Source organism: Rhinocladiella mackenziei (assembly GCF_000835555.1).
Source record: "Rhinocladiella mackenziei CBS 650.93 unplaced genomic scaffold supercont1.9, whole genome shotgun sequence".
Classification (NCBI taxonomy): Eukaryota; Fungi; Ascomycota; class Eurotiomycetes; order Chaetothyriales; family Herpotrichiellaceae; genus Rhinocladiella; species Rhinocladiella mackenziei.
In genome coordinates this window covers 480,903-507,841 of record NW_013550596.1, presented here as the reverse complement: position 1 = coordinate 507,841, position 26,939 = coordinate 480,903, and the positions used below count along the sequence as shown (strand labels likewise).

Genomic DNA, 26,939 nt, shown 5'->3' with positions numbered 1-26,939 from the left:
CAGATGCTGAGAAGATGTGATACCCGTTTTGTTGGTCGTGCACAAGTCTTTGGCAGGATGTTGAATTCCGATACCGGAACAGGGTTACTGACGAGCGAGTAGAGGTTATGGTCTGAAAGAGCGTTTTTCGAGCCAGGTCATGGGGAGGTCTAAGTTGTTTTGATAAATAATGAATAGATTGATTGCAAATGATGCGATGGAGTCCGCCTTCGGAAAGCCTTGACAATATTTTGCTTGGGATGGGCTCAACGGATCTTTTCGGGCGACTCGGAATTGCTTTTGCCCCGCTACGTCAGATATGGAGTACATAGCATTGACCATCCTTTCGAAGCTCCAAGCTCGCGTGCTAGATAGTCAGCGAGAGATCTTGATTGATTCTCATCTTCATGCCCACTCAATATTCTTCAAATGTCGCGACCCAGCTGCATCAAACCATGATCCACGGTCCGACCTGTCAGGGTGACACGACGTTATGACAAGCTGATCATCTCCAACATGCCGTCCGTCATGCCTTCATCACGCCTCTGGCGTTCGGGAGCTCTTCGCCCGGTTCGCCCCCGATTTCAATGTATGTCAGTTCTTCAGCGTCATGAGTTTTCGTCCTACGTTGTTACTCCTAAAGAAGTCGATGACGCCCTGAGCAAAAATGCTCCTACCGCAATATCTACCGCACCCAAAGTCATCCCTATCTGTGCGGCATGGTTCATGCCCAACGATACCCAAAAAAGAACTGGCCTCGAGGCTTTCAGAAAGAAAAGAATACCCACTGCACGTTTCTTCGACATTGATGAAATAAAAGACCGAGAGTCGGATTTCCCCCACATGCTGCCGACCTGCGATGTGTTCGCAGACGCCATGGGCAAACTTGGAGTCAGGAAAGAGGACGAGTTGGTCATCTATGACACCGAAGAGCTTGGATTATTTTCCGCCCCTCGAGTCGCATGGACAATGCGGGTTTATGGCCATCCCAAGGTCCACGTGCTCAATAACTTTCGCATCTGGGTCAAAGAAGGTTATCCTGTAGAGACCGGACCTCCAAAAGTGCCCAATATTACGAAATATCCTGTACCAAGTTACAACACCGACATGGTGGTGAAGTTTGCCGAAATGAAAACCATCGGCTATGATTATGGCAAAGAGGGCTCCGAAGAAATCCAAATACTCGATGCCCGATCCCAAGGTCGGTGGGAGGGCACTGAGCCAGAACCAAGACCTGGCTTGAAATCAGGACATATGCCAGGTTCCATGAATCTTCCATTTCAAGAACTTCTTGATCCCGAAACCAAGGCCCTGTTACCTCGCGAAGAATTGAAGAAAATTTTTGAGTTAAAAAAGCTTGACTCAACAAAACCATTCATCGCCACTTGCGGTACTGGTGTGACGGCAGCAATAATTGAAGCTGCTCTCAAAGAGGCCGAATTCGGATCCGATCATGATCGAAGGCTCTATGACGGAAGCTGGACGTGAGCATAGTTCAGAATGACTGTATTGACACATATGCTAACATCATGCAGAGAATGGGCATCGAGAGTTTCCCCCACGAGCGGCTTGATCAAGTCCATCGGTCCCACTCGATGAATTTTGGTCTTGAGGTGGCCTTTGCATCGTGCATTTGGGGATTATGATACTAGCGACCGCGTACGGCGTTGGGTTGTCGCTCTGATTTATGAGAAAATTATCGGACTGGATTTCAAATATTTAGAATTCCTACATTTCTTTTTCCCGTAGCTGGAAGATTACCAGGACTTACTGAGGATTTTTTAGTATTGTAGGAAAGTGATTGTTCCAGGAGTAGAAAAGGGAGCTCGCGGCGCTGCGCTCCACTGTAAGTCCAACGTTCACGACGAAACTATTTTTCCCGAACGTGTCAAAATGCAGCTTCAACAGAGCTTCTAATTGCGGTCGATCAGATTTAATTTGGGCCGCCATCAGCCTCGTGAGACGATAGTGGCCCGTTGGAATGGTGCTAAGGGGATATGACACAAGCTGCGAAAGATGCAGCCAAGTTTCTGAAGAGCACGCTCCGTCTTCCCGCTGCGACTTTTCCACCCCGACCCCGGCCCGCAGACATAGCGAAATACCTTCCGAAATGTACAGACGACCTCTACGCCTGGCAGCGCCGTGAGAGGCCTGCTTCAAATACCTTCGTCCTCCACGATGGCCCTCCTTACGCGAACGGGGACCTCCATGTTGGGCACGCTCTCAACAAGATCATCAAGGATATTATTTGCCGCTCGAGGCTTCTAGAGGGCAAGAGAGTAGACTATGTACCTGGTTGGGATTGCCACGGGCTGCCGATCGAGTTGAAAGCTCTGGAACAAAATGGTTGGGATCGTGGACAAGGAGTCGATCCGGGTGCGATTCGAAAAGCAGCCAGGAAGTTTGCGTCCAAGACAGTGGAAAAGCAGATGGCCGGCTTTCGTTCTTGGGCCGTGATGGGAGATTGGGCAAATCACTGGACAACCATGCAAAAAGATTTCGAACTGCGGCAATTGTCCGTATTTCAGGCGATGGCGCAACACGGATTGATATACCGGAGGCATAAGCCTGTATTCTGGTCGCCGTCCTCAGGCACCGCTCTTGCGGAAGCGGAGCTGGAGTATCAGGATGATCATGTCTCCAACGCGGCTCTGGTGAAATTTCCGTTGGATAGTTTTGCCCCGTTTGCAGATGGCCCGGTTCATGCGCTGATATGGACTACCACGCCTTGGACGCTTCCCGCGAATCAAGCAATCGCCGTCAATTCCTCACTGCAATACTGTCTCGTCAGATCAGACCACCATGGTCTTTTGATTGTGGCTCAACCCCGGCTTCAGTATTTGGCGGAAACGATTGGGGAGCCGCTAGAAGTCGTCTTGGACAGCATACCCACGGACAAACTGCTGCGCAGCACCTACTCGGGCTTGCCGCAATTTGGAAAGGGAGCCGCGAAGAGACCGTTCATTCATGCGGACTTTGTGTCAGCGGAGAGCGGGACTGGACTTGTTCATTGTGCCCCGGGCCATGGCATGGAAGATTACGAAGCCTTGCAGCCGTTGATCAAAGCCTCGAGTATTTCCGTGAAGGCTCCGGTGGACAGCCTTGGCCGATTCGACAGTACCGCATCTCCGCCCGACCCTGGCCTCCTTGAGGGACAGTACGTCTTCGAAGAGGGCAACAAAACAGTTATGGAAATGCTGCAAACGAAGGACCTGCTGGTCCACCAACACCTCTATCGCCACAAGTACCCAGTCGATTGGAGGACCAAGGAGCCCGTCATCATCCGTGCGACAGCTCAATGGTTTGCCGACATCTCCAAGATCAGGAATGACACTCTCCAGGCTCTCGACACTGTGAAATTTTTACCGAAGACAGGCAATGGTCGTCTCCGTAGTTTTGTGGAGAATAGGACTGAATGGTGCATCTCTCGACAGCGGGCTTGGGGAGTACCAATCCCCGCAATTCACCACAAGAGAACGGGAGAGGCCGTCCTGACGCCGGAGAGTATCAGCCATATCATTGGTGTCATCAGAGAGCGCGGGATCGATGCCTGGTGGTCCGACGAACCTGACGACCCCGGTTGGATCGTTCCAGGCTTACCTTCACCTTCTTCGGAATATTGTCGTGGCGCGGATACAATGGACGTCTGGTTCGACAGTGGCACAAGCTGGACATCGATTCTCAGCAGCAATAGTTCAACGTCCGCGCCGTCTCAGGCCCAATCGGCACCTCTGGCCGACATATACGTCGAAGGAACTGACCAACACAGAGGCTGGTTCCAATCGAGCCTGCTGACCAACGTTGCATATCAAAAATCGCTTCCACCGACTGCAGTGTCGGATTCCCCTGCTTCATTCCAAGTTCATGCACCATTCCGCACTCTCGCGACTCATGGATTTACCTTAGACGCGCAAGGCAAGAAAATGAGCAAGTCTCTTGGCAATGTCATTGCACCCAGCGAGATCATCGCGGGATTGGGCCCTCCGGCGCCAACGAAAACAAAGTCGAAACGCGAAGTGCATCCTCTCGGGCCTGACGCGCTGAGATTGTGGGTTGCAAGCAGCGAGTGGACGAAGGACGTGGCGATCAGCGAAAAAGTCGTGATTTCCGTTCACCATGCACTCGATAAGTATCGCTTGACAATGAAAATGTTATTGGGTATGCTGGCAGACTCTGATCCTCAGATGCTGGTGCCGTACGAGAAGATGTCTCGGCTTGATCAGATTGCAATGCTTCATCTCCACGACGTTTGCAGCTCTGTACGAAAGGCATATTCGGATCTCGAGTTCCACAAGGCGGCTTCCGCCATCTATCGCTGGGTAGCGAATGAATTGTCTAGTTTCTACTTCGAGGCAATTAAGGATGTCATATATTGTGACGGGCCGTCAAGCCAGAGGCGTCTCAGTGCCCAAACAGCATTACATCACATTTTGTACCAGTTACAGAACATGTTGGCACCAATGACGCCGTTACTGGTCGAAGAAAGCTGGGAGCATAGTCCGGAGACCTACAAAGCGACACTTGAACACCCATTACGGCGAATATGGACATCGGTGCCCGAAGAATGGTATGATCCAACTCTGAAAGCTGTCTTTCCATCTCTCATGGCTATCAACTCGAGTGTCAAAGCTGCGCAGGAAGCGGCTCGGACAAGGAAGTTTATGGGTCAATCACTGGCGTCGGATGTCACAATCCATATACAGAGCGGCATTGATTTGCCGAGCATCCCCATTGACACACTGACTGAAGTTCTAGTTGTGTCCGCCGTGGAAATTATCAAACACGACAATATTGAAGAAGTCATCTCAGCTCACTCAACTTCCGACTCCTCTCGAGTATGGACGCTCTCAAGCGAGATCAAAACGTCGGAAGGGCAGACAATCGGACTCGCTGTTGTCCAAAGTCCTCGAGGTGACAAATGCGCTCGATGCTGGAGATATGTGGTTGAGCCTCGAGGATCCAAGAACAATTCGGGGTCAAAAGACGAAGAACAACTTTCCCTTTGTGGTCGATGTACAAATGCTGTTGAAGAATTTCGAGTAAACTGGGCTACCGGACATCGGATACCTCTGCACCAATCTGGACATCAGATGCCCCTGTTCATGTGAATTTTATTTTAAAGCTCGATACAGATTCATACTCTTCGGCTGGGGAAGAAAAAAAAAAAAGCCTCCTTGGAGGACTCATTTGTCACGGAGTACCGCGCTTAGATGGAAAATGTGATTTCGATCGTAAAGCGTGGGGGAATCGTGAAAGTCAATTCTGGTGTGTTCGATCTCAACGCCACAGCGATTATTGCTGCTGGTCATGGGATCTTCAGAGCCTGACATGCAATCAGCAACATGTTGCGTTCCGGGGAATTATGCAGGGTAAAGGGCTCTGAAATGACTAACACAATTTGAGGCGAGAGCTATGAGAAAGTCGCCAAATGGCCTGTATGAGTTGTGGGTCTCGCGATCATCATCTGCGCCCATGACAACGTCGTCGTGCTCGAAGATCGCTCCCTACTCTTCAGAAAACTGATAGCTGCTTCGTTCTTTGTTCTTTTTTTGATGTCATGAAGTGATGTTTTATGGATAGCCCTGTCTGACCAGCCTCGCCTCTGATCACGGCGATGGTGTTGCCCAACTTCCCGTCATGACTAAGCCACTCGCCGCATTGCTCACCCTCCGCTCACCTTCTGCTCCCTGAACCTTGATGTTCCCCTTCATTCAAAACACCAACTTTGGCCGACTTTAGACGATGGGATCCATTTGGGATGCTGGGGGATCCCAATCCGGCTCCCCTTCCAATATACCCGGAATCAGTATGTATAGAGGGACTTACTATCAAAGTGCTATCAACTCGATAAATAGCAGCTAGGCAGTCCGTAACTACCAGCATGGAGTTTTACAGGGGTAGGCTTGGCCTAGCCTTGCATGAGTCCGCCAAATCAGGTTTAGCGCCTATTTAGAGTCACGTGTATATATGGAAGCCCTCCAAGGCACTCTGAGATCGAACAAAACAACATTTTCAACACTCCTAAGGCGGGACGTTCGATTTCGAATTCTCTTTGGTGTTCCCATGCTGCAGCGCATGAGGACTTGTGCGTCATGATCAAGTCATGTCTTTAAGCGGATCGATCTCTTTGGTGGAGGTGCAACTTCCAATATTTGTATTGGGTTTTGTCAATATAGCCTGGCACAGTCAAATAAATACCTACGGATGCCTCTGTAGCCTCTGGGATGACAACAAATTCCTTCCCTAGCTTTCCTGCAACGACCACATGGGGCGGAACCAATTGTCACATTGATTCTGATGTGAAATGAGACAGTGGAGGTCGTTCCATCTCTCAAATCGGATTGTTCCTATGTCCCTTCCACTTGCTTCTTGTCTTTATCAAGGTGCCCGAGGCTCAGAATACTCTGATATCATTTGGCAATCTTCGTCTCCCCATAGCATCATGTGGCAGAAGTGTAGCATCTCAATGCACATTGTCCCGGCTCATTCAAACGCAAGCATTTCAGAGGGCCGCATTTCCGAAAGTGTGCAATTCTCTATCCTGCAGGTCTTGACGCCGGTCGGCTCAATGGGCAGGACAAACCCAATTTCGAGCCATCGGGTCTGCTGTCATGACATGTTGACTCAAAGAGGCAGTATCGACTTGATGCCGTGCTAGAACCACGAGAAAGTGGCCACCAGAATCGTTCCCCGTAGACAGTCTCGAATGCGGGTGACTTTTCGTCGTCGTTGCCGTCACCTTCGCCGTCCTATCCGGGAGATCCTGACCATGTGTCTCGGGGCGGGCATATCAGTCATGACGCCATTTTGTTGCGTTCCATCATTCACGGCCTTGCAGACCTGCCACCAAGGTGGCCAGCCGCCAATGTCCGAACCCTCGCCCCATCCCGAATCGGCAACTTGAACTCGCCCTTCAACGGGGGCGCAGGTTGGAAGCTCACGGCAACGAGGTATGCCAGGTACATGCCCAGAGTCTGCACACCTACCGAATTGGCAGCGAGAGGATCTTTTTGACCCGGTTGACCCGGTGTGTCTACTTCCGTGACGTCGTAGTGCCTCAGCGCGGCCGCAGCGTTTGCATCGTCTAGCTCAGGAGCAACGGTGTCCGCGGGCAGGTCTCCCACCACGAAGTGGAACAGTGGGAGCAGCGCAAACTGCTCCTTGTTGGCGTCGTTGTCGCTACTGACGTATTCGTTGACCCTCGTGCACCAGTCCTGGTACGATACCATCGGCACGCGGTACCCGTACGACTCCAGAGCACCCATCCACTCATTCAGCGTCAGGCGCGGATGGCTAGTCACCTGAGCAACGCCGAGGGACTGCCCGAGAGCAGCAGGGAGATGGAACGCCGCAGCAACAACAATGCGGCTGACCTGTGTGACGGGGACGGCGTTGAGCGTGTTGGCAATGTCCGGACGCGCCCCGACCTGCAAACACCCTTTCCACAGTCGAACCAAAAAGTCGTCCGTTACCGAGGTGCCGGATCGCGGATCCCCCGTGATGTACCCCGGGCGAACGATCGCGCCCACCATGCCACGCCGTCCAGCCTCACGCACGAGAAACTCGCTTGCCCATTTGGACTGCCCATACCCAGTGGCCAGACCCTTGCGACTACCTTCCAGATCGTCCGCCTCCAGCACGGCAGTTCCAACCTTTCGCGTGAGCTGGATATAGTATTCGTTGTCCAGCGTTGAGGTGGAGCTGACGAATGTCAGCCGCTTGGGCTTCCTGGTGGTGCAGAGTCGGATGCAAGCCAATGTGCTCAGCACGTTGGCCGCCCGCAAGCTCGAATATGGCAACATCCAATTTACCTGGGCACCGTTGTGGACGACGACGTCAACTTCATCGGCGAGGCGATCCCAGATCTCCTGAGACAGACCCAGCTGGGGCTTGGAGATGTCCCCAGCCACGACCTCGAGCCTGGAAGTATGTGTCCAACTTGGGGACCAGAGCCCATATGCCTTGGTTATGGTCTCGAGTCGAGCGAGGCCTGCTGCTGCGTCCTTGGCACGCACGTGTGCTATGACACGCGCCCTGGTACGACCCTCAAGGAGTTCGTGCAGGATATATGAGCCTAGGAAACCTGTGGCGCCGGTTAGGAACACAGTAGAAGACGTACTTGTATAGTCCAATTCTCTTGTGGGCCCCTGCACGGACTGGGGAAGGTGACGCACAAGATCCCTCGCATCTGCCGCGTAGGCCTCATCCTCAACGGCCCCGTCTCCGGGAAGGGGCATTGCGTCGAGGCGGAGACCAATAGGGTCTTGTGCACGATCGATCTCTGCGGCAAGGGCATGGAGCGTCTGGGACTGGAATATTACCCCCATGGGTAAGTCGATGCCCTTCCATTCTCTCCTAAGGTGGAAAAACAGCTGTTGTGCAAGGATGGAGTGGCCGCCTTCATCAAAGAAGTTGGAATCCGGTACGAACATTCGTGCGGTGCGGTTGGGCAGGATTGATGCCCATATCTTAGCTAGTCGAGCCTGAGTGTCGGTCATATTGGCAACCGCGGATGAACTTCTCCTCCGGGACAGGAGAGCCAGATCCGACGCGTCGGGGAAGGGAAGTGCAGGCCGGTCAATCTTGCCATTCGGGTCTGGAGGTGGTCCTGTCAGTCAAGAGTATTCTATCTGTTTATTGGGGGCCTCGGAGATTACGTACTCAAGGGCATCCGAGCCAGAGGAATCAAGATGCTGGGGAGGGCGTATTTGGGAACCTTGGTGGCCAGAAACTTCTTGCAATCTTCGGACAGCGACTTGAACCGTCTCAGCATGGCAGACATCGACTCATCTCCCAAGTCCGGCTCGATCTTTTTCCCCCCTTCCAGCTGCTGGATGTATTGAAACCAGCGTTTGGTCTCGGGGACAAAATAGGTGACAAGTGTTTGCTCCTCGTTCTTGTCTCTTCGAACTGTAGTGACATTCTCGCGCACGAACGGGTGCTGTGACAGGTACATGTCGATCTCCCCCAGCTCGATTCGAAAGCCTCGGATCTTCACCTGCAAATCAACCCGGCCGAGGCACTCGACGCTTCCATCAGGACGGAGTCGACCAAGATCACCGGTTCGATATATGCGATCTCGTGGTCCCTTGTAAAGCTTTCTCCATGCCTCATGCGCTCCCAAAGCATCCTGCTGGGCGTATTGCTGCATCCATTTGGCGGGATCGACGAACCAGTTGGGCAGAAACTTAGACTTGTTGAGTTCCGCCGTCTTATCGTCGTCCCCGAGATATCCTTCCGCAAGTCCCCCTGCTCGAAGGAAGAGCTCCCCTTGCTCCCCTATCCCACAGAGCCTGGTCACGTCGTCTCGATCGACGACTAAGAGTTGGACATCCAGCATTCCTTGGCCAACCGGAATGACATCCGGCAGATGTTCCAGAAAGGCTGGGTCGCGAGCCTTGCTCGGCACCTCGAAGAAAGACACAGCACGCTGCGTCTCGGTCGACCCATAGAGGTTTATAACGGTGGCATTAGGTGCAAGGTCGCGCAGCTTTCTGCAGTCTTTCTTAATCAGGAGATCACCAACGAAGAAGGCATTTCGAAGCGAAGGGAATTGAATGGTGGCGCCGCCGACAAGAATCTGACCCATGGCAGGAGTCAGATGTGTCACCGTCACGCTATGCTCTTTCATCCACTCCGCAAGCAGTTCGTACGTGATGACATCGGCCGGAGGGATAACCAATTTGGCGCCTAGGAAAAGCGGGGTGAAAATATCTCGCTTTGATTGTATTCGTCAGATCTTCCGCATGAATGATATTGGAGCTCCTCCGATCAACAATGACTTACTTGAATGGGATCATGAGCAATGCCGGATAGCATGGTGAACTTATCCTCTTCCGACAGACCGAATCTCTCTGCCATCCAAGGGAAATAATATGTCAATGAAAAATGGCGTCCTTGGACACCCTTTGGCCTGCCCTCGGATCCGCTCGTAAAACTCAGAGTGGGAACAGAATCAGGGCCGACCAAGACACCGGAGATGTCCTCCTTGTCATCGACTTGGGCCTGGAGACAATCTGAGCCGTTCACGTTGCCGCCCCTGAGCTCCCCACGGTCGGAAAGCTCTAGAGCTGGAACAGTCGTCTTGATGCTCAGATTGTTCGCCACGAAGTCCATGACAATATCAGAAGGCTTGCCGAACTCCTCATTAGCCCTCTGAATGCAGACGAGGAATCTCGGGCGCGCAACATCCAAGAGAATTTTCTGGCGCTCGGGGGGGTACTGGGGATCCAGCACACTAACAGTCGCGCCCGCCTTAAGAGCACCCATATAGGCAACGACAAGGTCAACCCTACTTTGACGTCAGCGATTGAAAATAGAGGGAGGATAGTGAAGGAAGAACTCACCCTCTATAAGCATATATCGTGACAACATCTCCCACTTCGCACCCGTGAGTCAAGAAGTGGTGTGCCAACTGATTGGAGCTCTCATTGATCTGGCGGTACGTGAAGGTGCGCTGCACGGTTCGCGACCCTCTGGTTTCAACTACACATTCCCTCTCTGGAAACCGCTTGGCATTGGACGCAAATATCTCATGGATGGCTAGAGGAAAAAAAAAATTGTAAGGAGGTGCTGAATCCAAATGATAGGGAAGACGCTTCGTTATATCCTACCTCCATGATAGTCGCCCCAATGGAGGTCAATTGTCGGATCTGGAAGAGAAAACATCAACAACAGTGCAAGGTTAAGCCGGTTGGTCCTGAATCTCTTCTTCTTGGCCCTTCCCCTTTGGCAATGGTAATATCTGTCCAAGAGTGAACAAGAACAATGTGCAATCTAGCCAGCTAGTAACTTGAGAGGTAGCAGCGTTGTAGAAGTCTACAGGAGAGAGTCTACAGGAAAAATGAAAAGGATGAAAAAAACTGAAGGTGCGGTCGCCGGCTGAGTGCCAAGGCCTGATGACTAACTGGTAGAGCATCCCCCACCGGGGGATTCCAGTCTTGGCCGCCCGCCGCTTTTGACGTCGCTATAAGAACCACTCTTCCATCATCCTCTCCCTCCGCTTTAGGCCGCTGGGTACTCATACCCTGCCTTACATGATGCACCTGGTGTTTTGTATACTTTCAAGCCTACCAAACCCCTTCCCCGGCCACCGTCTGCCACTGACCCTCCCATCACTGACTCTTCCTTTGTCACTTTGGCTGCCTATACCCCCACGAACACCGTGTTTGGTAAAAGCGCCGCCTCGGAGGCCACAATTTTTTGGCGCATCGATTTATTTGGACCCCCGGAGTGGGAGAGGGCTTTGCGTACAATCGAGCACGATGCTACGGCACCGGTAGAGGAGCGCCTCCACGTCGTCCGGTAACAGAAAGATGCGCCGCAGACGAACGGCCGGCTATACCTTGTCCGAGTGGGGTATGATCCCATCTAGCAATTGGTGTCGAAAGTGCAAACAAAGAGGGAATCGGTTTAAGCCTGAAGAGAACCCGTTCGATCGTATGTGGGTTTGCTGTTGGCCTACTTACTTGTGTGGCCCAGGAAATTGTCAGATGTATATTGTGAGTCAGCTGAAGAACTAACTATTCGAGTATTTCGTCTGTTTTTATGTGCATTATTTCTGAGCGAGATAAGACAAGCTGGACCCTTGTTCACCTGGCGACCAGTTGGCCCGACAGGCAGAATTTGACCACTGGGCTTTACAAGGCTGACAGAAATCCTAATCTGTTATTAGCCTTTGGGGTTGCCAAGACCTCATGTCTATCACAGGAGCGAATCTGTATCGACTAATCTGAGCACAAGCAATAATGACCTTAAGCAATAGTGAGACAACAAACGAAATCAAGGAAATCTGCGATCAGGTTTTCATAAGGTGACTCTCATACGATCTGCGAACCCGTATTCCTCCCGGCGTCTGCATTCCTTCCCCTCCTTCCTGGCCCCCTTCCTCGTCTCATGCGGCCTTCATCTCCTCACACCTCCCTCATAGCTGTCTTTCCCTTCGTACTGCTTGACATGGCGTTGGGTTGAAGCACATTCACTTCCAGCCACTCTCTGAAGGTCGTCGTCACCCATTCCGCGAGGCAGCGAAGGGCAGCAAGCAACTTGTAACAACCCACTACAGATTTCGTATCTCCAATGAGAAGCTCCCCAAGCAGTTCCTGCCAAATGTAAGAAGCGGGCGACCAAGACATTGAGAAGGGCCATACAATACGCTGAGGGCAATCGCAGGCAAAGAGCAGATACCACCATTTGCCGGAGATATACAGAAGCGGAAGTGTCGGCAAGACCGTAGTTTGGTCAGAGAGCAGGCGCAGGCGGTTAAAATGTGCCGCCACCCACATCCCTAACTGCACCTTTGCCTCCTGCTCCGGAGCATCAAGCGTCTTAGTCTCGATGCTGACCGCAATCGGTAGATACCGAACATGGTTGGACATGGTCTGGTTGATGGTCTGAAGATCATAAGGTTGACTTTCTAGCAGGCGCAGGATCATCTGTCTCATCTCATCGGTTGGTTGAAGGTTGATGGTATAATCGACAATTTTCGACTCGATAATATCTCCGCTGACGTGACGCGGAACCAGGCTCCGCACGACGCGGGCAGTGGTGCTGGACAATATCAGCCGTTGCACAAGGATGAGACTGAGCCGGCAGCCGTACACGTTTTTGCACCTCACACCAGCGACACTCTTCAGGCTAACCTCAAGATCGGGTAGTGCACTGCCTCGTTCCAAGCTGGCTCGGGAGAAAATCCCTCTGCACACTCTCGAGACTCATCTCGAATCTGGCCAAGCTCTTTCAGCTCATACAGCAGTTGCTCCCTCGTATTAAGCTCTTCTGCTATTCCATCGTCAAACATGAAAGGTCGCAAGAGTTCCCTGTTTCCTGCAGCGATAGTGATTTCATCCTCATATCAACTAGGCCGGAGCTGAGTTCTTATGCTGGTCCACTAAGCGTGCTTACCATGATAAGCGATGGCATGATTCCCTCGCCAATATTCAAGACCTTCAGTCTCTCGTGCAGTTCTCTCACGTCCTCAGGCAATGTGTCGCCGATTTCCTTGGCTTGAATCTCTTTATCTGCAAAAGCCAAATCCGCCATTGAATTGACAGGGCTCTTCGATCTCACATTTGAACCCTTTGTGCGGGGCCGCGATTCTTGATTGGTTCCGTGTGATTGCTTAGCAGTGATCTCTGATTGCCCAGCAGTGGATTCCGGCGGGGGCTTGGGTCTTGAGACAAAGGTGGCATTGGCATCAAAATGGGACACAACGGTCGAGTCGAACGGGGGTGGAAGATGAACTTGGTTGAAAAGCGAGCTGCTCGTCCCATGCTCTTCCGTTACAGGATCCTGCCCTAGTTCTGCCTGATTTCCACTGAGTTCTGTTTGAGGGCCCTGACTCGGTTCCGCTTGAGGATCCCGACTCGATTCTGCCTGATCTCGACTGGGTTCTGTCTGAGGATTCTGGCTCGGTTCTGCTTGACGATCTTGACTCGGTCCTGCTCGGGGCAATGCTGCAGAAGCTGCGCGTGTCATAGGAGGAATATATCTAGACTGCTTGCGGCGGGCCCTTCCAAGCCACTGTGTAGCTTTATTTAGAGGAGACGGAGGAGGCACAGGCGAAGCGGGATCTCTATCCGGTTCCTTACTTCGAAATCTCTTTCTCTTGCCGCGTCGACTAGGCGGATGTGTTGCGGAAGGTAGAGAAGATAAGTGGGAGTGCGTCGTAGGTGAAGGACTTATAGGTTTAGGCTGCAGTGACGTGTGAACGTAGAAACTGCGATCATTTACTGGCAAACAATGTGCAATCAACATGTCCTCAATCCAAGCATCAACACGATTTTGGGCTCGGTCTAGGGTGAGTTGCTGTGGTACGGCGGAGAGCATGCTGGTCGGAAGAGATACAAGCATCGGATTACCCAGTTCTTAGAACTATATCCTATGCATGGAACGCGTCCCAGCTTTCAAGCGCATTGTTTGGTAGAGCAAAATGGGCTTGGCGACGCCTTGGCATTTAAGGGGGAAAAACCGTCGCCAAAAGCGGCGGCACCACCTGTCATATTCGGCGGCAGACTTCCCTGCAAACCGCGTTGTGCTGTAAACAAAAGATCTTTAGATAATTTCCGAGAGCACTCATGACTTACTCGCGACCACGGCCCGCCCACGGCAAGGACCTCGGCGTAAGGGTGGTACATCAGGTACGGAGACTGTGATGTCGCCACATATTGCCGAGAAGATGCTAACCTCCCTGGTTCTAAGGCTGCATAGCCGTTCCATGCCCCTGACCCAAAAAAGCCAATTGCCGAGAAAAATTCAAAACTCTCAAAATGATGCACGCGATCCGTGCACACAGAATATCATTGTCATGGGACAAAGAATCGCGAATTCCGGTGTCTTTTGGCGGAGCAGGAGGCTTGTACAACTTCCTTTTCCAGCCCTAAGAGTCTACAATTGCATCTGAGGACCGACCACGCGGGAAGAAGTTCCCCGTGTCCGCTTGGGGAACAGCGCCACCGCACGGCTGCCTTCACCACTCTGCAGGATGTGAAGAAGCACTTTGAAGCCAAACATAAGCAGCTTCGGTATCCATGTCCCTTGGACGACGAGAAATTGTACAGCCGTATTCACTACTCCAACAGTTGCAAAAAAACATGCGAAAACGATACACCAGGGCATTCGGTATCCCCTGTCCACTTGCAAGAGAAGAAGACTGTTCAGGCCACTTTTATCACCGTTGCCGAAAAATATGGATGCAAAGCAGTTTCGTGAGAAAATCAAGGGCCAAAGAACATGGAGCTCGTCATATTCACCCACTCCTCTGCCCTAGACAAGGCTGTTTCGAGCGGTTCAAAACGCCAATGCATGCATTTTGAGCATGTGGATGACGCTAAGTACCCCACTTAAGGTTCTTCTTATGTCACTCCCAATGTGCCGGAATGCTATAGTAAGCAGGCAACTTACGAAATCTGGTCTGGCTGAGCACAAGGCGGCCCACATCAGGTTCGATGACATTGAAAACGACGCTGACTATGTTCCACAACAAATCAAAGAGTTGCGTGTGAGAAATGGCTGTCATTTGTACAGTATTCGATGATGCTACAGAATGAGGGTCTCCGTCCAATCAAAGAAGATGCGACAAGTGAAGACCACAAGCCGAATGAAGACGCAGGAGACGCAATTGAGAGCTTTCGTAATCCTTTTTGCAGGTTTTGAGGAACAGAGCCGACTTTATCCCCCGGCCCTAGGGTGAACTCGATGTGTCACTTGACGAATCTGGGTTGCTTTCTGAATCAAATCGCAAGAGGCTCCTGGAAGAGAATACCACGCTTTGGAGTATATGATGCCATTCTTTTTCTTCCCCCTAAGCTCCACCTGACATAGTATTGCGTGGCCAGTTGTCCATGAAGTACTTAAGGTGTCTTGCGCGAACCTATGCCTTGTGTGTCTAGGACCAAGCAGTGGCTTTGGTCGCTTCATGTCAGAGAGGTGCCCACATGAAGTTGTTCTCGACTTTGATACTGCTGTCCCATCTTGTCTCGGCCTCACAGCTATCACGTATGATCCTCGACAACCGCCGTGTTGCATGCCGGGCCGTTATTCACGTTACGGCCTTCCTCGCAAATCACGACGTGGAACTCAACAGTGGGAAGGATTCCTGCGTTTTCGAAGGTTGTGGTTGGCTCTCCTTTCGTTCATCGGGAGGGTGCGTCGAACACCTTTTCGACCAATAGCTTCGAAACCGCATCCACGTGGTTCGTCGCGAAAAGACCGTCACAGACGTGAAACCTCTCCGATCCCTTTTCAAGTCGATGATACGCAGAAAGTGGAAGTCTCCGCCGAACTACGATATCATACGGAGCCGACCGATCGACATTCAAGAGGACAAGAGAGCTGGCTCGGATCTGGTGATTTAGACGATGAGTGCTCTCCTGCACCAAGCCAGATTCGGGAATCGGCCACAGTCGAGAAGGTCTCTGACAAAGTTCTAGTTAACACCGGCGTCGAACACGAAAACTGTTTAGACCACAGGTCATGGAGTGAAAATCCCTTCTCAAGAACCTTGGGTAAAAGCCTCCAGCATCTTTGCACCATCCCGATCGCCCAAGATCGAACGCCTAAACGTAGATCAAGTTGCGTCTGAAATCCACGAAGCGGGGATAACACAGGATACGATCATCCTTGTATAGCATGCAGGACGGACCGATCTGAGCTTATTGAGGCATTTCTTGGAATCCGCTGGACATCATGGGATTCTACCGCCAGATGAGAACTGTGTATCATTGATACAGTCTTTTCAGACTAGTTTCTCAGAGCCACCACCTGGACGCAAGGCTTTCCCTATGGAGGCAGGAAATTATGTTTCCCCCGGTCTTCCTCTATCATTGCATGATTCGTCTCAACCATCGGACTCTGGAAGATTTTTGACAGACCCGTCCCTTATCTCTTGCATCCGACAAACTGTGCAAGCCCATGAATCGGCGGGGCAGCGCAGTGGCAGTCGGAGGATGTGGCGAAAAATTGCGCCGACGTCCCTATTGGATTGGCTGCAAGGGACAGAAATCGTTGAGACCGATCGGGGTAAGATCAATCGCCTCGAGAGATAACAAGATCTTATGCTGATCAAGCTAAACAGACTCCAGCAAACGAAAGCAATGCGACGATGATGTGTCAGCGGCTAAGAAACTGTCTCCGAAACTGGAGTCGCCAATCCCATGTCGGCCAAACTGAGGCGCAGGCCCCGAATCACCGAACAATCATGAACTTTGCTCTTCCCTGTGCATCTCCTACTCTGACCGCAGTGCGCTCAATTACAGAAGATGCAGTCTTGGACTTCAGTGAGAGCTGGCCGCCTGTAGCATTCCAATTCTCACGAGCCAGATAGCGGAAGAAAGATTTTCTAGCCATCAGACAAGACCCTTACTATACATCACTGTCCTCGGATAGAGCCTTCAAAACCACAAATCAAACAGCGTGACTTGCCCAAACATCCCCAAAGAACAAGTCAGGAGGCGCTCAGTGAAGCTCAGCTAAAAGCTCAGGCTAAAGCGACCTTTGCTCACATTCGAGGATCAAACCAGACCTGGCAAAGAGGTTCTTCTTTCGCGAGTAATCGAGGTACCTAGATACACGATGACCGGTGTTGGGGAGGCCTGCCCGGCTCACTCGATCACCTGACTTAACTCCAACCTCCTTTGTCAGAAAGGTTTGCTGTTTCGTCAGGGCAAGATTGGAAGGTTCTCGTGGTGACTCCGCTCGTATCCGTTGGATGGAGCAAATATTTTTTAGCCTGCAGGAGCCCAGCGTCAAGTGGTGGCGGTTGTGGCCGCTACCAAAGAGTGTCGATTGACAGAGAACTTGGGGGTAAGGCGTGGCTGATGGGAGAATTGGTTGGTCACCCTTTCCCCCCTTGCTTGACGTTCTTACCCAGTAATAGCCTTAGCGCAGCTTGCCCCGCAAACCTGGAAAATATACATCATCCGACTGAAACACCCTTTGAGCACGATTCCGGGTGAGAAGGAACTTAACGGCCAGTCAGATTGAGTCACAACTGGGTTTGTCTGCAATTTATGCGGGATGACGCGAGAGAGGAGAGAGAAGCAGAAGAGATGGTGGACCAATGCTAGCAGAGCTGCAAGCATCACCTGCGCCCGAGCCTCACCGTGGTTGGAGTCCGTTCGTCATCACTTCACCAGCTAAGAATTCTCTCCTCTTTGACCACTGACCAGGTGTCTTCCTGTCACAAGCTCCTGTATCCACCTGCGTTTTCTCTTTTTACTGCTGCCTTGGTCTCCCTTCTTTTTCTTCTCATCCCTACACCGTCTCAAAGACTTCCCAAGTCACTGCTCTGTCCCGGGTTCCGTTCCCGAGTTACACCAATACTCCCAGCAACGGATATATATCTCCCTCGAGCTGATCTCTGTTACTCCGACACCGACATCCTCTATCGTCAACATGATTATCCATCCAGAGATGGCGACACCTGCTCCAATGGCCACTTCCTCCGTCGTTCCTGTTCCCACTGTCATCCCAAGCCCTCCCATCTATGTCAAGTCGGGAGACGTCGGAAATAGGACCCTGTGGTACGTCTGCCCTCTTCCTGGGTCGCTGACCTGTTACTCATTACCTCAAGGGTCGTGGTGGTGGTGATGGCTATTTGCTCCCTCGCCTTCTACGGCATGGCCTTCCGTGTTCCAGTGGTACGTCAAGACCTGAATCCTTTAGACACCCAAGCTCCTCCTGACAATTACAGCAAAAACGTCTCTTGCATATTCTGACTTCCTTCATCACCACCTTCGCCTTCCTGTCCTACTTCGCGATGGCCACGGGCGACGGCATCTCGTACAAGAAGTATGTGGTAACAGAGTCACATAAGAAGGTCCCAGACACTCATCAGACCTATTTCCGTGAGGTCTATTGGGCAAGATATGTTGATGGGAGTATCACAACCCCGCTGCTTCTGCTGGATCTTACTCTTACTGCCGGGCTCAGTGGCGCCAACATCTTGGTTACCATTGTTGCCGATCTGATCATGGTCTTGACCGGCTTGTTTGCTGCCTACGGTAGCAATGATAGCCAGAAATGGGGTTGGTTTGCCTGGGCCTGTATTGCCTACCTTGTTGTGGTCTACCAAGTCGCCGCTAGTGGTCGTCAGGCCGTTGTCAGCAAAGATAGCAAGACCAAGGCCTTCTACGCCTCCATTGCTGGCTACACTCTGACCGTGTGGACCATTTATCCAATGTGAGTTCGTTACGGCGCTGACAAATATCAACAGTATTGCTGACTTCGCGCACAGTGTTTGGGGGCTCTCTGTAGGTGGCCATGTCATCAACGTCGACTCTGAAATTGTTGCCTATGCTGTGCTTGACATTCTTGCTAAACCCGTCAGTCAATGCCCCAATTACAATTCAAGCCGCGCTGACTCGTCACAGGTCTTCGGCTTCTGGCTTCTGTTCACAATTGACAGCATGTCTAGCACGTATGGTGGAACTCCGAGATGATCATTCCCCCCTCACTGACAATTATAGATCTCCATCACTCGAAGGATTCTGGTCTCAAGGCTTCGGCAGCCAAGGAACTCTCCGAGTTGGTGACAACGATGAAGCGTGATCGCATCGAATGACGTCTCCAGGTTGGTGATGATGACTAAGCACGTCGTTTCACATCTTACTGATAGCAAACGTACCCTCGGATCGAGATTGAACATCAAGAAGCGAGCAGACAGAATTGAAAGGGGGGATGGGATAATGGAACGTGGAGTGGTAATGAATATCAGCGCGCGATGAAAGTGCGCACGCAAGGCGTATGAATCTGCAACGAATTACCTTCTCAGAGCCGGCGCTTCTGTCAGGCACAGCATTTACGAGTCAACCAGCTCGGCGGATCAATTGTACAATAACACCTTTCCTTCTTGCATGACAAAAAGTCAGTTCAAGGCCGCATGATACAAATGATAATTAATTTTCCCAAGCATATCGAGCTTCTCAGGTTGGCTGGTTTATTCTCTAGCGGTGAAGAATCGGCCGAAAAGTGTTCGAATTGCACAAATCCTTATTTGATCGTGTCTTCGGTGACAGTTGTTCAAAATTCCAATTCCTGCCCATGGAGCCTCGAGGAAGACGAGGGTCTGGTGTAAAAGCAAAGAGAATATCATCCCCACCGGCAAGAAGGACAAATATCTTTTGAGCTCTCATAGATGTAGCCTGGGTGGTTGTTGAAATCGCGTCATTATCAAATGTAGTCGTCCTTCTTGATAATGGGCCATGTCTGCTTCGTGCAACGACTCACTCTATTTCCTCCTCACCTCAACTCATTTGTTCACGCATAAGTTTTGGTCAACCCGATTTTCCTGGCGTCAACCGAACCCCTTGATCTCTGGGTTGATCAGATCAAGGCAAGACGGTCTCGTCTTTGAGCCCGGGACTGTCTGTGATCGTTGTGGTGATCATCACGGCGTAGGCTGTCGCACGCTCCACTCCCGGACACTGACTTTCATCGTTAATCTCTTCAAAGATCCGCCGACCCAGTAAACTTGAATAATGCGACTTCAACCATTATGAAATGGAACCATTGCACCTCCACTCCTGAATGTACCGACGCCGGGTACACAGAACCCGTGATCGAAGCCGAGACCACGAGCATATACTATTCTCTCCCTGCATCCACTTCTCGATTGTATGATTGTCAAGGCTGCAGCAATATCGATGTCATAGTCCTGAGGCATGCCTTTGTGGTATGATTCCGTGGAGGTGGAATGATCTTAGTTTCCATGCTCTCCATGCTCTTCACGTTTTCTTCTCAGCTTTCTTCCGATCACCTAACCGACATACTTCTTTGCCGAATGTCAACTTCAACCCCACCGTCACTGCCACTGATCCGACCACCATGATGAATCCACAATGCAGTCGAACCCCAAATCAGTACATGAACCTCTTCGTTTATATACTTGTCAGAACCCGGTTCGTGACATTTGGGGTACCAAGGATTGAACAGGAACTGGGACAGCAGTGGTGATAGGCAAAAGATCCTTTCTTTGAGCTTAAAAGTGCAACAGCAGGCTCATAAAATGGTGTCCAATACCCCTTAAAAGGCCAGTGGCCAGATCCGAAAATCTGCTGGTGTCGAGCTCCGCATTGCGACTTCGGCTCCCGAAAGATGTCACTCGAAGCGCTGGCACAGGGCCTCTTCCGGTAAATTAAAGAGCCAATAAACATGGGTATGCTTGAGAGCTCATCCCTTCACACACCAGAGGAATACTCTATTCATGTTGTTCTCTCTTCAAGTAGGAGCCCGTTTGAGTCGGGAGAGTCAAGCTGTTGAGGGTGGATGGCCTAGAACAGATATGGCTCTCATTTTGAATGTCCCATGCTGACAAGACATGATTTTCACATCATATCGAGATTATTTTCCCCCAGGTTCCATAAATTAGCTCTTTGAGAAATCAATCCAATGGTGGAGCCCAACTCCAAGTTCGCTTCTCTTCCTCCCGAACGTGGTCGCCAACAACGACTCCAGGAAAAGTTCTGGAATCCCCAATCGCGATCCGTGTATCCTGCACTCTATGTCGTGTTCGGCATATCAATACTGAATGCCAGAATCGGGTCACGGACAAACAGGTCCCGAAACTGAGGAAAGTGCCAGCCTTGGGTTCGCAACATGGTCTGCCATTCCATTGTTTCTAACGTCTGTATCAGCCAATGCCTTTGCACCGGCAACCTATCTCGGCAGCAAGATCCCGGAGACGACAAGCCTCATCTGATGAGCCTACTCACGTTGGGTGGGTTTGCACCAATAGCTTCATACTACCAAATCAAACAAACGGCAGAGGCACCCCAGGGTGATACCGTTCCATCAGGCTAATACGATCCCACTTCAGTGTGTCTCTGTCCAGTAGGATTTGCTTTCGGTCTGGGATCAGCTCATCCAGGCCCAAAAAGAAGATGGGCCGGTTGTCTCGCAGTATCTCGGTCACTATTGCACCGACAAACCCACCATCATTCCACGATTTTCCTCAACTCCCACATTCCCAGCCCCGGACTGCGGAGACTCCAGTCGTTCTGGACGAGGACTATGAATTAGGTGCTCTCTGAATTCCCATGGAGGTTGTCCTCGTATGCACACCGCAAAGCTACGATCGCGCATATATATATTTGCTGCTCATGCCCGGATAGCAAGTCTTCTTACACCCTCTTGAATTCTCCCTCCGCCAAGTTTGCGCTCCCATAAAACGCAAATATGGCAATATATAAACGCAAGATCACCGTCTCGGATGGCGAGATAACAAATGCTGCTCATCTCACGTTGAGACAGTCATTTCTGCCAAACTGCTTGGGTACGTGTATGAGGTGGTGATTTTCAAAGCTCTTGTTTCGGCTAGCAATCATGTCAACCGCAGAAAATTTTTTTGTCTCTCATTTCCTTGAACGTCATCTTCCAGTCATGGGCTTTTACTGTCGCAACTTCTATGTAGCCAGATGCTGATTGAAATTTAGTCACCATTCTTTTCTTCCTCTGGGGTTTTGCTTATGGTCTTCTGGATGTTTTGAACAGCCATTTCCAAACAACCCTGAATATCACCGCATCTCGGTCCTCCGGCCTCCAAGCTGCTTATTTCGGAGCGTATTTCCTCTGTCCTCTGACAGTCTCGGGATGGATTCTGCGCCGATTTGGTTTCCGGTAAGAGAGGGAGCGAAGATAGAGAGCAGTGGTGACTGATAATGGTCTCTAGAGTCACTTTCATGACCGGACTTGCCGTTTTGGCAGTCGGATGCCTCCTCTTTTGGCCTAGCGGCGTGAAGAAATCATTCGGCGGTTTTTGCGGCAGCATGTTCGTGGTCGGCGCCGGATTGAGCACGCTCGAGACGGCCGCAGATCCGTTCCTCGCCATCTGCGGTCCTCCAAGATACAGTGAAGTCCGATTAAACCTGGCTCAAGCTGTTCAAGGTGTAGGCAGCTTCGTTGCTCCTTTGTTGGCGAGCAGAGTCTTCTTCGCTCACACGAGTAAGATATTTGTGCCCCGTGAATCGTATGGTTGCTAATTGCCTGACCTTAGTCAACACTGACCAGGGATTAAAAAATGTGCAATGGACTTATCTCGGAGTGGCCTGCTTTGTCGGCTTGCTCATTATCCTCTTCTTTTTAGCTCCTTTCCCCGAAATTACGGTGCGTGTGCCGGCCAGATTGTCATAAATTCCATCTCATATCGTTGCAGGATGCGGATATGCACCACCAAGAACATGTCATCGCGGAATACAATCCCGGTCCACTCCGCAAACAATATACCTTATTCCTGGGTGTCTGGTGCCAATTCTGCTACGTTGGCGCCCAAGTCGCGGTGGCAGGATACTTTATGTGAGTATCTACTCATATTTGATAAGCCGCATCAAGATAGAGGAAGCTGACCCGACTCCGCGTCTAATAGCAACTTCGTGAAAGAGACAGGCCGTTCCGCATCGACCGCATCGGACCTGCTGGCTGCGGCGCAAGGCATTTACGCCGCCAATCGCTTCATTGCCGGCTTTCTCATGATGATTCCCGCCGTCAAACCACGGTACATGCTCACCATCTACCTGGGCATGTGCTGCGTGTTGGCCCTCGTTGCAGCCCTGACCCGCGGCAGCACGTCCGTTGGATTCCTTATGATGGTCTTCGTGTTTGAATCTTGCTGCTTCGCGACCATTTTCACCATGTCGCTGCGCGGTTTGGGAAAGCACACCAAACGTGGAGGATCGTGGCTTGTTGCGGCCATCTCGGGTGGTACGGTTTGGCCCAGCATGACCGGGGCGGTGGTGACTGCTCGCAACGCGCATATCGCCATGCTCATCCCCATGACCGGATACATTGTCGGGATGGTTTTCCCCATCTATGTCAATATTTGGCAACGTGACAGGATGGACACACATCGCGCGACGGAGGTTGGCATCGTCGTTCCCAACGACAAGGAACTTGAGCTCGAGAGAAACCGGAGCGTGGATGATAAGCCTCAGGCCGTGGAAATCAGGGAGGCAGATCTCAAGTGAGAATGTACATCGCATGCTGGATTGTGGTTGATCGATGGTCGATCAGTGGTTCTAGTCAAGAAATTGTAGTTCCTGTCCACGGGTAATGGATCAGGCGTCTTGGTAAAATTAAATTTGACTCGACCAGGAGGGAAGATCTCCGATTAAGGCCAGAGTACAGCTGCTTGTTGTTTCACCTGAAAAGGTCAATTTAATGGCTTGCCAAATGCTGTCCTCGCCGTCACATAACATCCCTCTGTAATCGCATCGCGAGGTGGAGGAAAACACATAATCATTGCACCTATCTTTTCACGCGCATGCGTAGGGGGAACGCGAATAGCCGACTAGGAAACACGTAAGTAATCAAGTCAGGTTGATTAACCGTAACGTGCAACCCTAACTCTGATCCTAACACAAAACAATTTTGCTGAGGCATGGAAATGTTAGTGTCTCAATTTGGAAGGACCCCAAGCCGAATCAGGCAGTTTTGTTAGCTATGTCTCATCCTCGACAAACAAGAGGCCTGAAGTCGGAATAATCCATATTGTCTTCTAATGATTCATGAACAATACTCCATCTTCCAACTCAGCATTGTCGACACTGCACTAATCTCGACATGGGAACTCAGCTGAAGCATGGCTGTCTCTTGGCAAGGCTGAACTTAACACCGGTGAGGCTACTTTCGGTAGACCTTCTGCAACAAGTAAATGCGCTTCGTATAGGCATGTCCCCGGGCCGCTGGTTGCTTGACGCCCTCGGCCTTCGTGGCTATGCAACAGGGCATGCAACCGCCTTGGGCGCAGTCCACGTCTGGCATCCACCTCCACTTTTGACAATCAAACACACGACAAATCATCCAGCCCCTTTGCTTGTGTCCTGCTCTCTTATACTACGACCATGTCCATTTACCAAAGCTGACTCGACAATACGTCTCCTCAACCACCTCAGTTTTCTCCTCCAAAGCCACGCCCATCTCTTCATCCCACTCCTTTCTTCCCCCAAGAGCGGATAGAAGCAAAATTTCACCTTCGAGGCATTTATCCTCCCACCACGACGCCTCTTGCCGCGTATGGTATTGGTCGACATACCAAACAACTTGTGGATGCAGAAAATTGTTGCGTAGAGGGCGGGCGCAATCACCGTTCAACATGCTCGTACAAGAGATGATCCTCGACAACGACTCGAACCAGCCTCAAGACTTATACGAGCGTCACCTGGTCCCCATGTCGAAATCTCCTAGATCAGACGTCCGCTTTCCTCTCGCGACTCCTCGAAAACGTTCTCCCTCAATGACCTCGATTGCAGATCTCGCAGACCAAAGTGGTCAATCTCTTGGAGTCCTCACAATCAGGGCCACCAATTCACCTTTTCTGGAGACGGAGAATTGTCCACAAGAAAATGGGGTAACAATATCTGAACAGCGGGAATGTACTAGAAGGTCATCGCTATCGCTGAATGACCTCCCCTTAGAAGTACAGGGTAAAGTTCTCGACTTCATATTTGGTGACATGCACTCTATCTACACCGGGTCGACATCGCTGCGAGGAAAGAGCGTTTCTTCCCTTATGCGACATCCGAGAAGGAAAGCGGTCTCAGATTTCGCCCTGATCTCACCTGACTGGCGTGACTTGGTTCAAGAACGAATCTATCGACATATCAAGATAAAAGGTACTCGAGCAGGTCTGGCTGAGTCACAAGAGTTCTTCTGCACCCATATGCGTCTGGCGGAATTTGTTCGACACGTTGAATTCTGGGTCCCGGTTTGGGGGGACAAGGCATCTTTTGACAATCGCTCAGCTGATCCTCTCCTGCCAGGGCCAGATCGACATGGGTATTACCAACTCGCCAATCAGGGTAACGAAAGCCTTATCCCTGCTAATGATCTCCTCGGATTCAGCTTCAAACTGTGTGCCTATTCCGCAACACTCTCCGAAATCTTCAGCCACATTAGCTGCTTCTTTCCCAAGTCCCGGGTGTTCACCCTCGAAGGTGGACATTGTAAAAAATCTAATATGATCCGACATTTTCCTCAGACTCTTTTTCCCAACCCGAATCAAAACCTCGAAAAACTCCCGCATATCCGCACTTTTGCAATGCGTGGCGCATGGAATATCATGCGCAATCATCGTCATTGGAAGACTATCGAGACAGCACTACCAAATGTTGAAGAATGGCATTGCGGCTATGCGAAACCTCGCGTTGAAGCGGATGCCACCATCAATGACATCTTGTACCATCTGCCCTCGAGGTTTCGTCACATTAATATTTCTCTCGACGGAATGTACAGCAAAGACCCGACAACCCTGGGCTCCAGCTTCCACCCCGGCCAACCACATTTGTGCGAACGCCTTGGACGCGTCCTTCCGCAACTCGAAGCGTTGTCGTTCACTGGCAAGATCTGCGAGTGCATGTGGACATCGGCCTCGTCGGCACTGTCACAGGCCAAAGAAGAACCACGGCTCAAGGCTCTCGAAATCGTCGTCAAATCTTGTTGCCGGCAGCGCGTCACTGACATTGATCCAGAAACGGGGGACACCGTCATCCACGAACTCGGCGGTGTGATAGCTGACGGAGCGGGCATTACCAACCTTGTCTTCATCCGAGCTTTTGAGCGCTTCGTCCTCCACACGGTAGAGGCACTACCACTCTTCCCGCATCTCGATTACATCCGAATTCGGTTCATTGACCTGGATTCTCCCTGTACGCTACTCAATCCCTACTGGCAACTGGAAAATGGACGAGTTTACGGAATTTGGAACGAGGAGATCGTTGAGAAGTTGAGTGAGGTCAGGCCAAGCGTCAGTTACGAAGAGTTGGGCGACGGGATCGAATATGCTGGATGGCATAAATCCAACTCGAGTTCCCCCGGTGTGACCGGCGTAGGAGGATCTGAAGGTGTTCCTGTGGGCCCTGCCAACTCCGTCACGGTAGGATCAGGGTGCAGCCTGTACCCGAAGTGGAAGCCACGGAGCATCAAGACAAGCAGCTACAAGGTTGTCGCGGAGATGCGTGGCAGTTGACATGAGGATATCCAGGGGTGAACTGGTGTTCTGCATATGTCTGTCTGGGAAATGGATGAGGTAGAGATGCAATTAATCTTGGGTCACCACCGTTGAGCTGAGCGGGAAGCATACTATGAACTAGATGTACAGAGTCCTCTGGACAGTGGATGGGGAGTATATTGTGTGACGATATGGCATTGATGAAGACAACACTGTGTGATCTTTGGCGAGGAGTTGTGGTTCGCTGGGACCATTTTTTGGAGTTTACGATATCAGATATGGAGGGTGATCTTTGCGTCGAGATATTTAAGACTGCTCCTACCGATGCATAACATGAGTCGGAATGCAGATTCGGGATGAATTGGATTGCGTCAGTTTTTGGGATACATTCAATGGGTATGCGGTGGGAGAGCACCGCATGCACGTACACATACAGATCCAGATCCGCTGCCGATACAGGATCAGCACGAAATTGCCGTGCCACACCTGGCCTGCTCAGTGATATTATACATACAATCCTGGT

The 26,939-nt window shown here is 51.1% G+C and overlaps 6 protein-coding genes across 6 annotated transcripts; 5 read left to right on the top strand and 1 right to left on the bottom strand.

The window, feature by feature from the left end:
• Positions 1-495: 495 nt before the first annotated feature.
• On the top strand, positions 496-1,578 carry Z518_10391 (uncharacterized protein; the record flags this gene model as incomplete). The annotated part of the gene is made up of 2 exons (XM_013411934.1): positions 496-1,463; positions 1,515-1,578. 2 exons carry the CDS (start codon positions 496-498, stop codon positions 1,576-1,578), a joined length of 1,032 nt encoding a protein of 343 aa, XP_013267388.1.
• Positions 1,579-1,976: 398 nt separating this feature from the next.
• On the top strand, positions 1,977-5,087 carry Z518_10390 (isoleucine-tRNA ligase; the record flags this gene model as incomplete). The annotated part of the gene is made up of 1 exon (XM_013411933.1): positions 1,977-5,087. One exon carries the CDS (start codon positions 1,977-1,979, stop codon positions 5,085-5,087), a length of 3,111 nt encoding a protein of 1,036 aa, XP_013267387.1.
• A 1,716-nt stretch (positions 5,088-6,803) lies between these two features.
• Z518_10389 (L-aminoadipate-semialdehyde dehydrogenase) lies at positions 6,804-13,806 on the bottom strand (the record flags this gene model as incomplete). The annotated part of the gene is made up of 8 exons (XM_013411932.1): positions 6,804-8,575; positions 8,641-9,697; positions 9,766-10,270; positions 10,326-10,521; positions 11,927-12,080; positions 12,129-12,561; positions 12,621-12,826; positions 12,883-13,806. 8 exons carry the CDS (start codon positions 13,804-13,806, stop codon positions 6,804-6,806), a joined length of 5,247 nt encoding a protein of 1,748 aa, XP_013267386.1.
• Positions 13,807-17,871: 4,065 nt separating this feature from the next.
• Z518_10388 (uncharacterized protein) lies at positions 17,872-19,026 on the top strand (the record flags this gene model as incomplete). Its single annotated transcript, XM_013411931.1, has 6 exons — positions 17,872-17,999; positions 18,050-18,116; positions 18,170-18,657; positions 18,713-18,800; positions 18,849-18,895; positions 18,945-19,026. 6 exons carry the CDS (start codon positions 17,872-17,874, stop codon positions 19,024-19,026), a joined length of 900 nt encoding a protein of 299 aa, XP_013267385.1.
• Positions 19,027-21,651: 2,625 nt separating this feature from the next.
• Z518_10387 (uncharacterized protein) lies at positions 21,652-23,435 on the top strand (the record flags this gene model as incomplete). The annotated part of the gene is made up of 6 exons (XM_013411930.1): positions 21,652-21,748; positions 21,909-22,092; positions 22,145-22,416; positions 22,469-22,578; positions 22,628-22,767; positions 22,838-23,435. The coding sequence occupies 6 exons, from the start codon at positions 21,652-21,654 to the stop codon at positions 23,433-23,435; spliced, it is 1,401 nt and encodes a 466-aa protein (XP_013267384.1).
• Positions 23,436-24,562: 1,127 nt separating this feature from the next.
• Positions 24,563-26,434, top strand: Z518_10386 (uncharacterized protein; the record flags this gene model as incomplete). The annotated part of the gene is made up of 1 exon (XM_013411929.1): positions 24,563-26,434. The coding sequence occupies one exon, from the start codon at positions 24,563-24,565 to the stop codon at positions 26,432-26,434; it is 1,872 nt and encodes a 623-aa protein (XP_013267383.1).
• Positions 26,435-26,939: the final 505 nt, after the last annotated feature.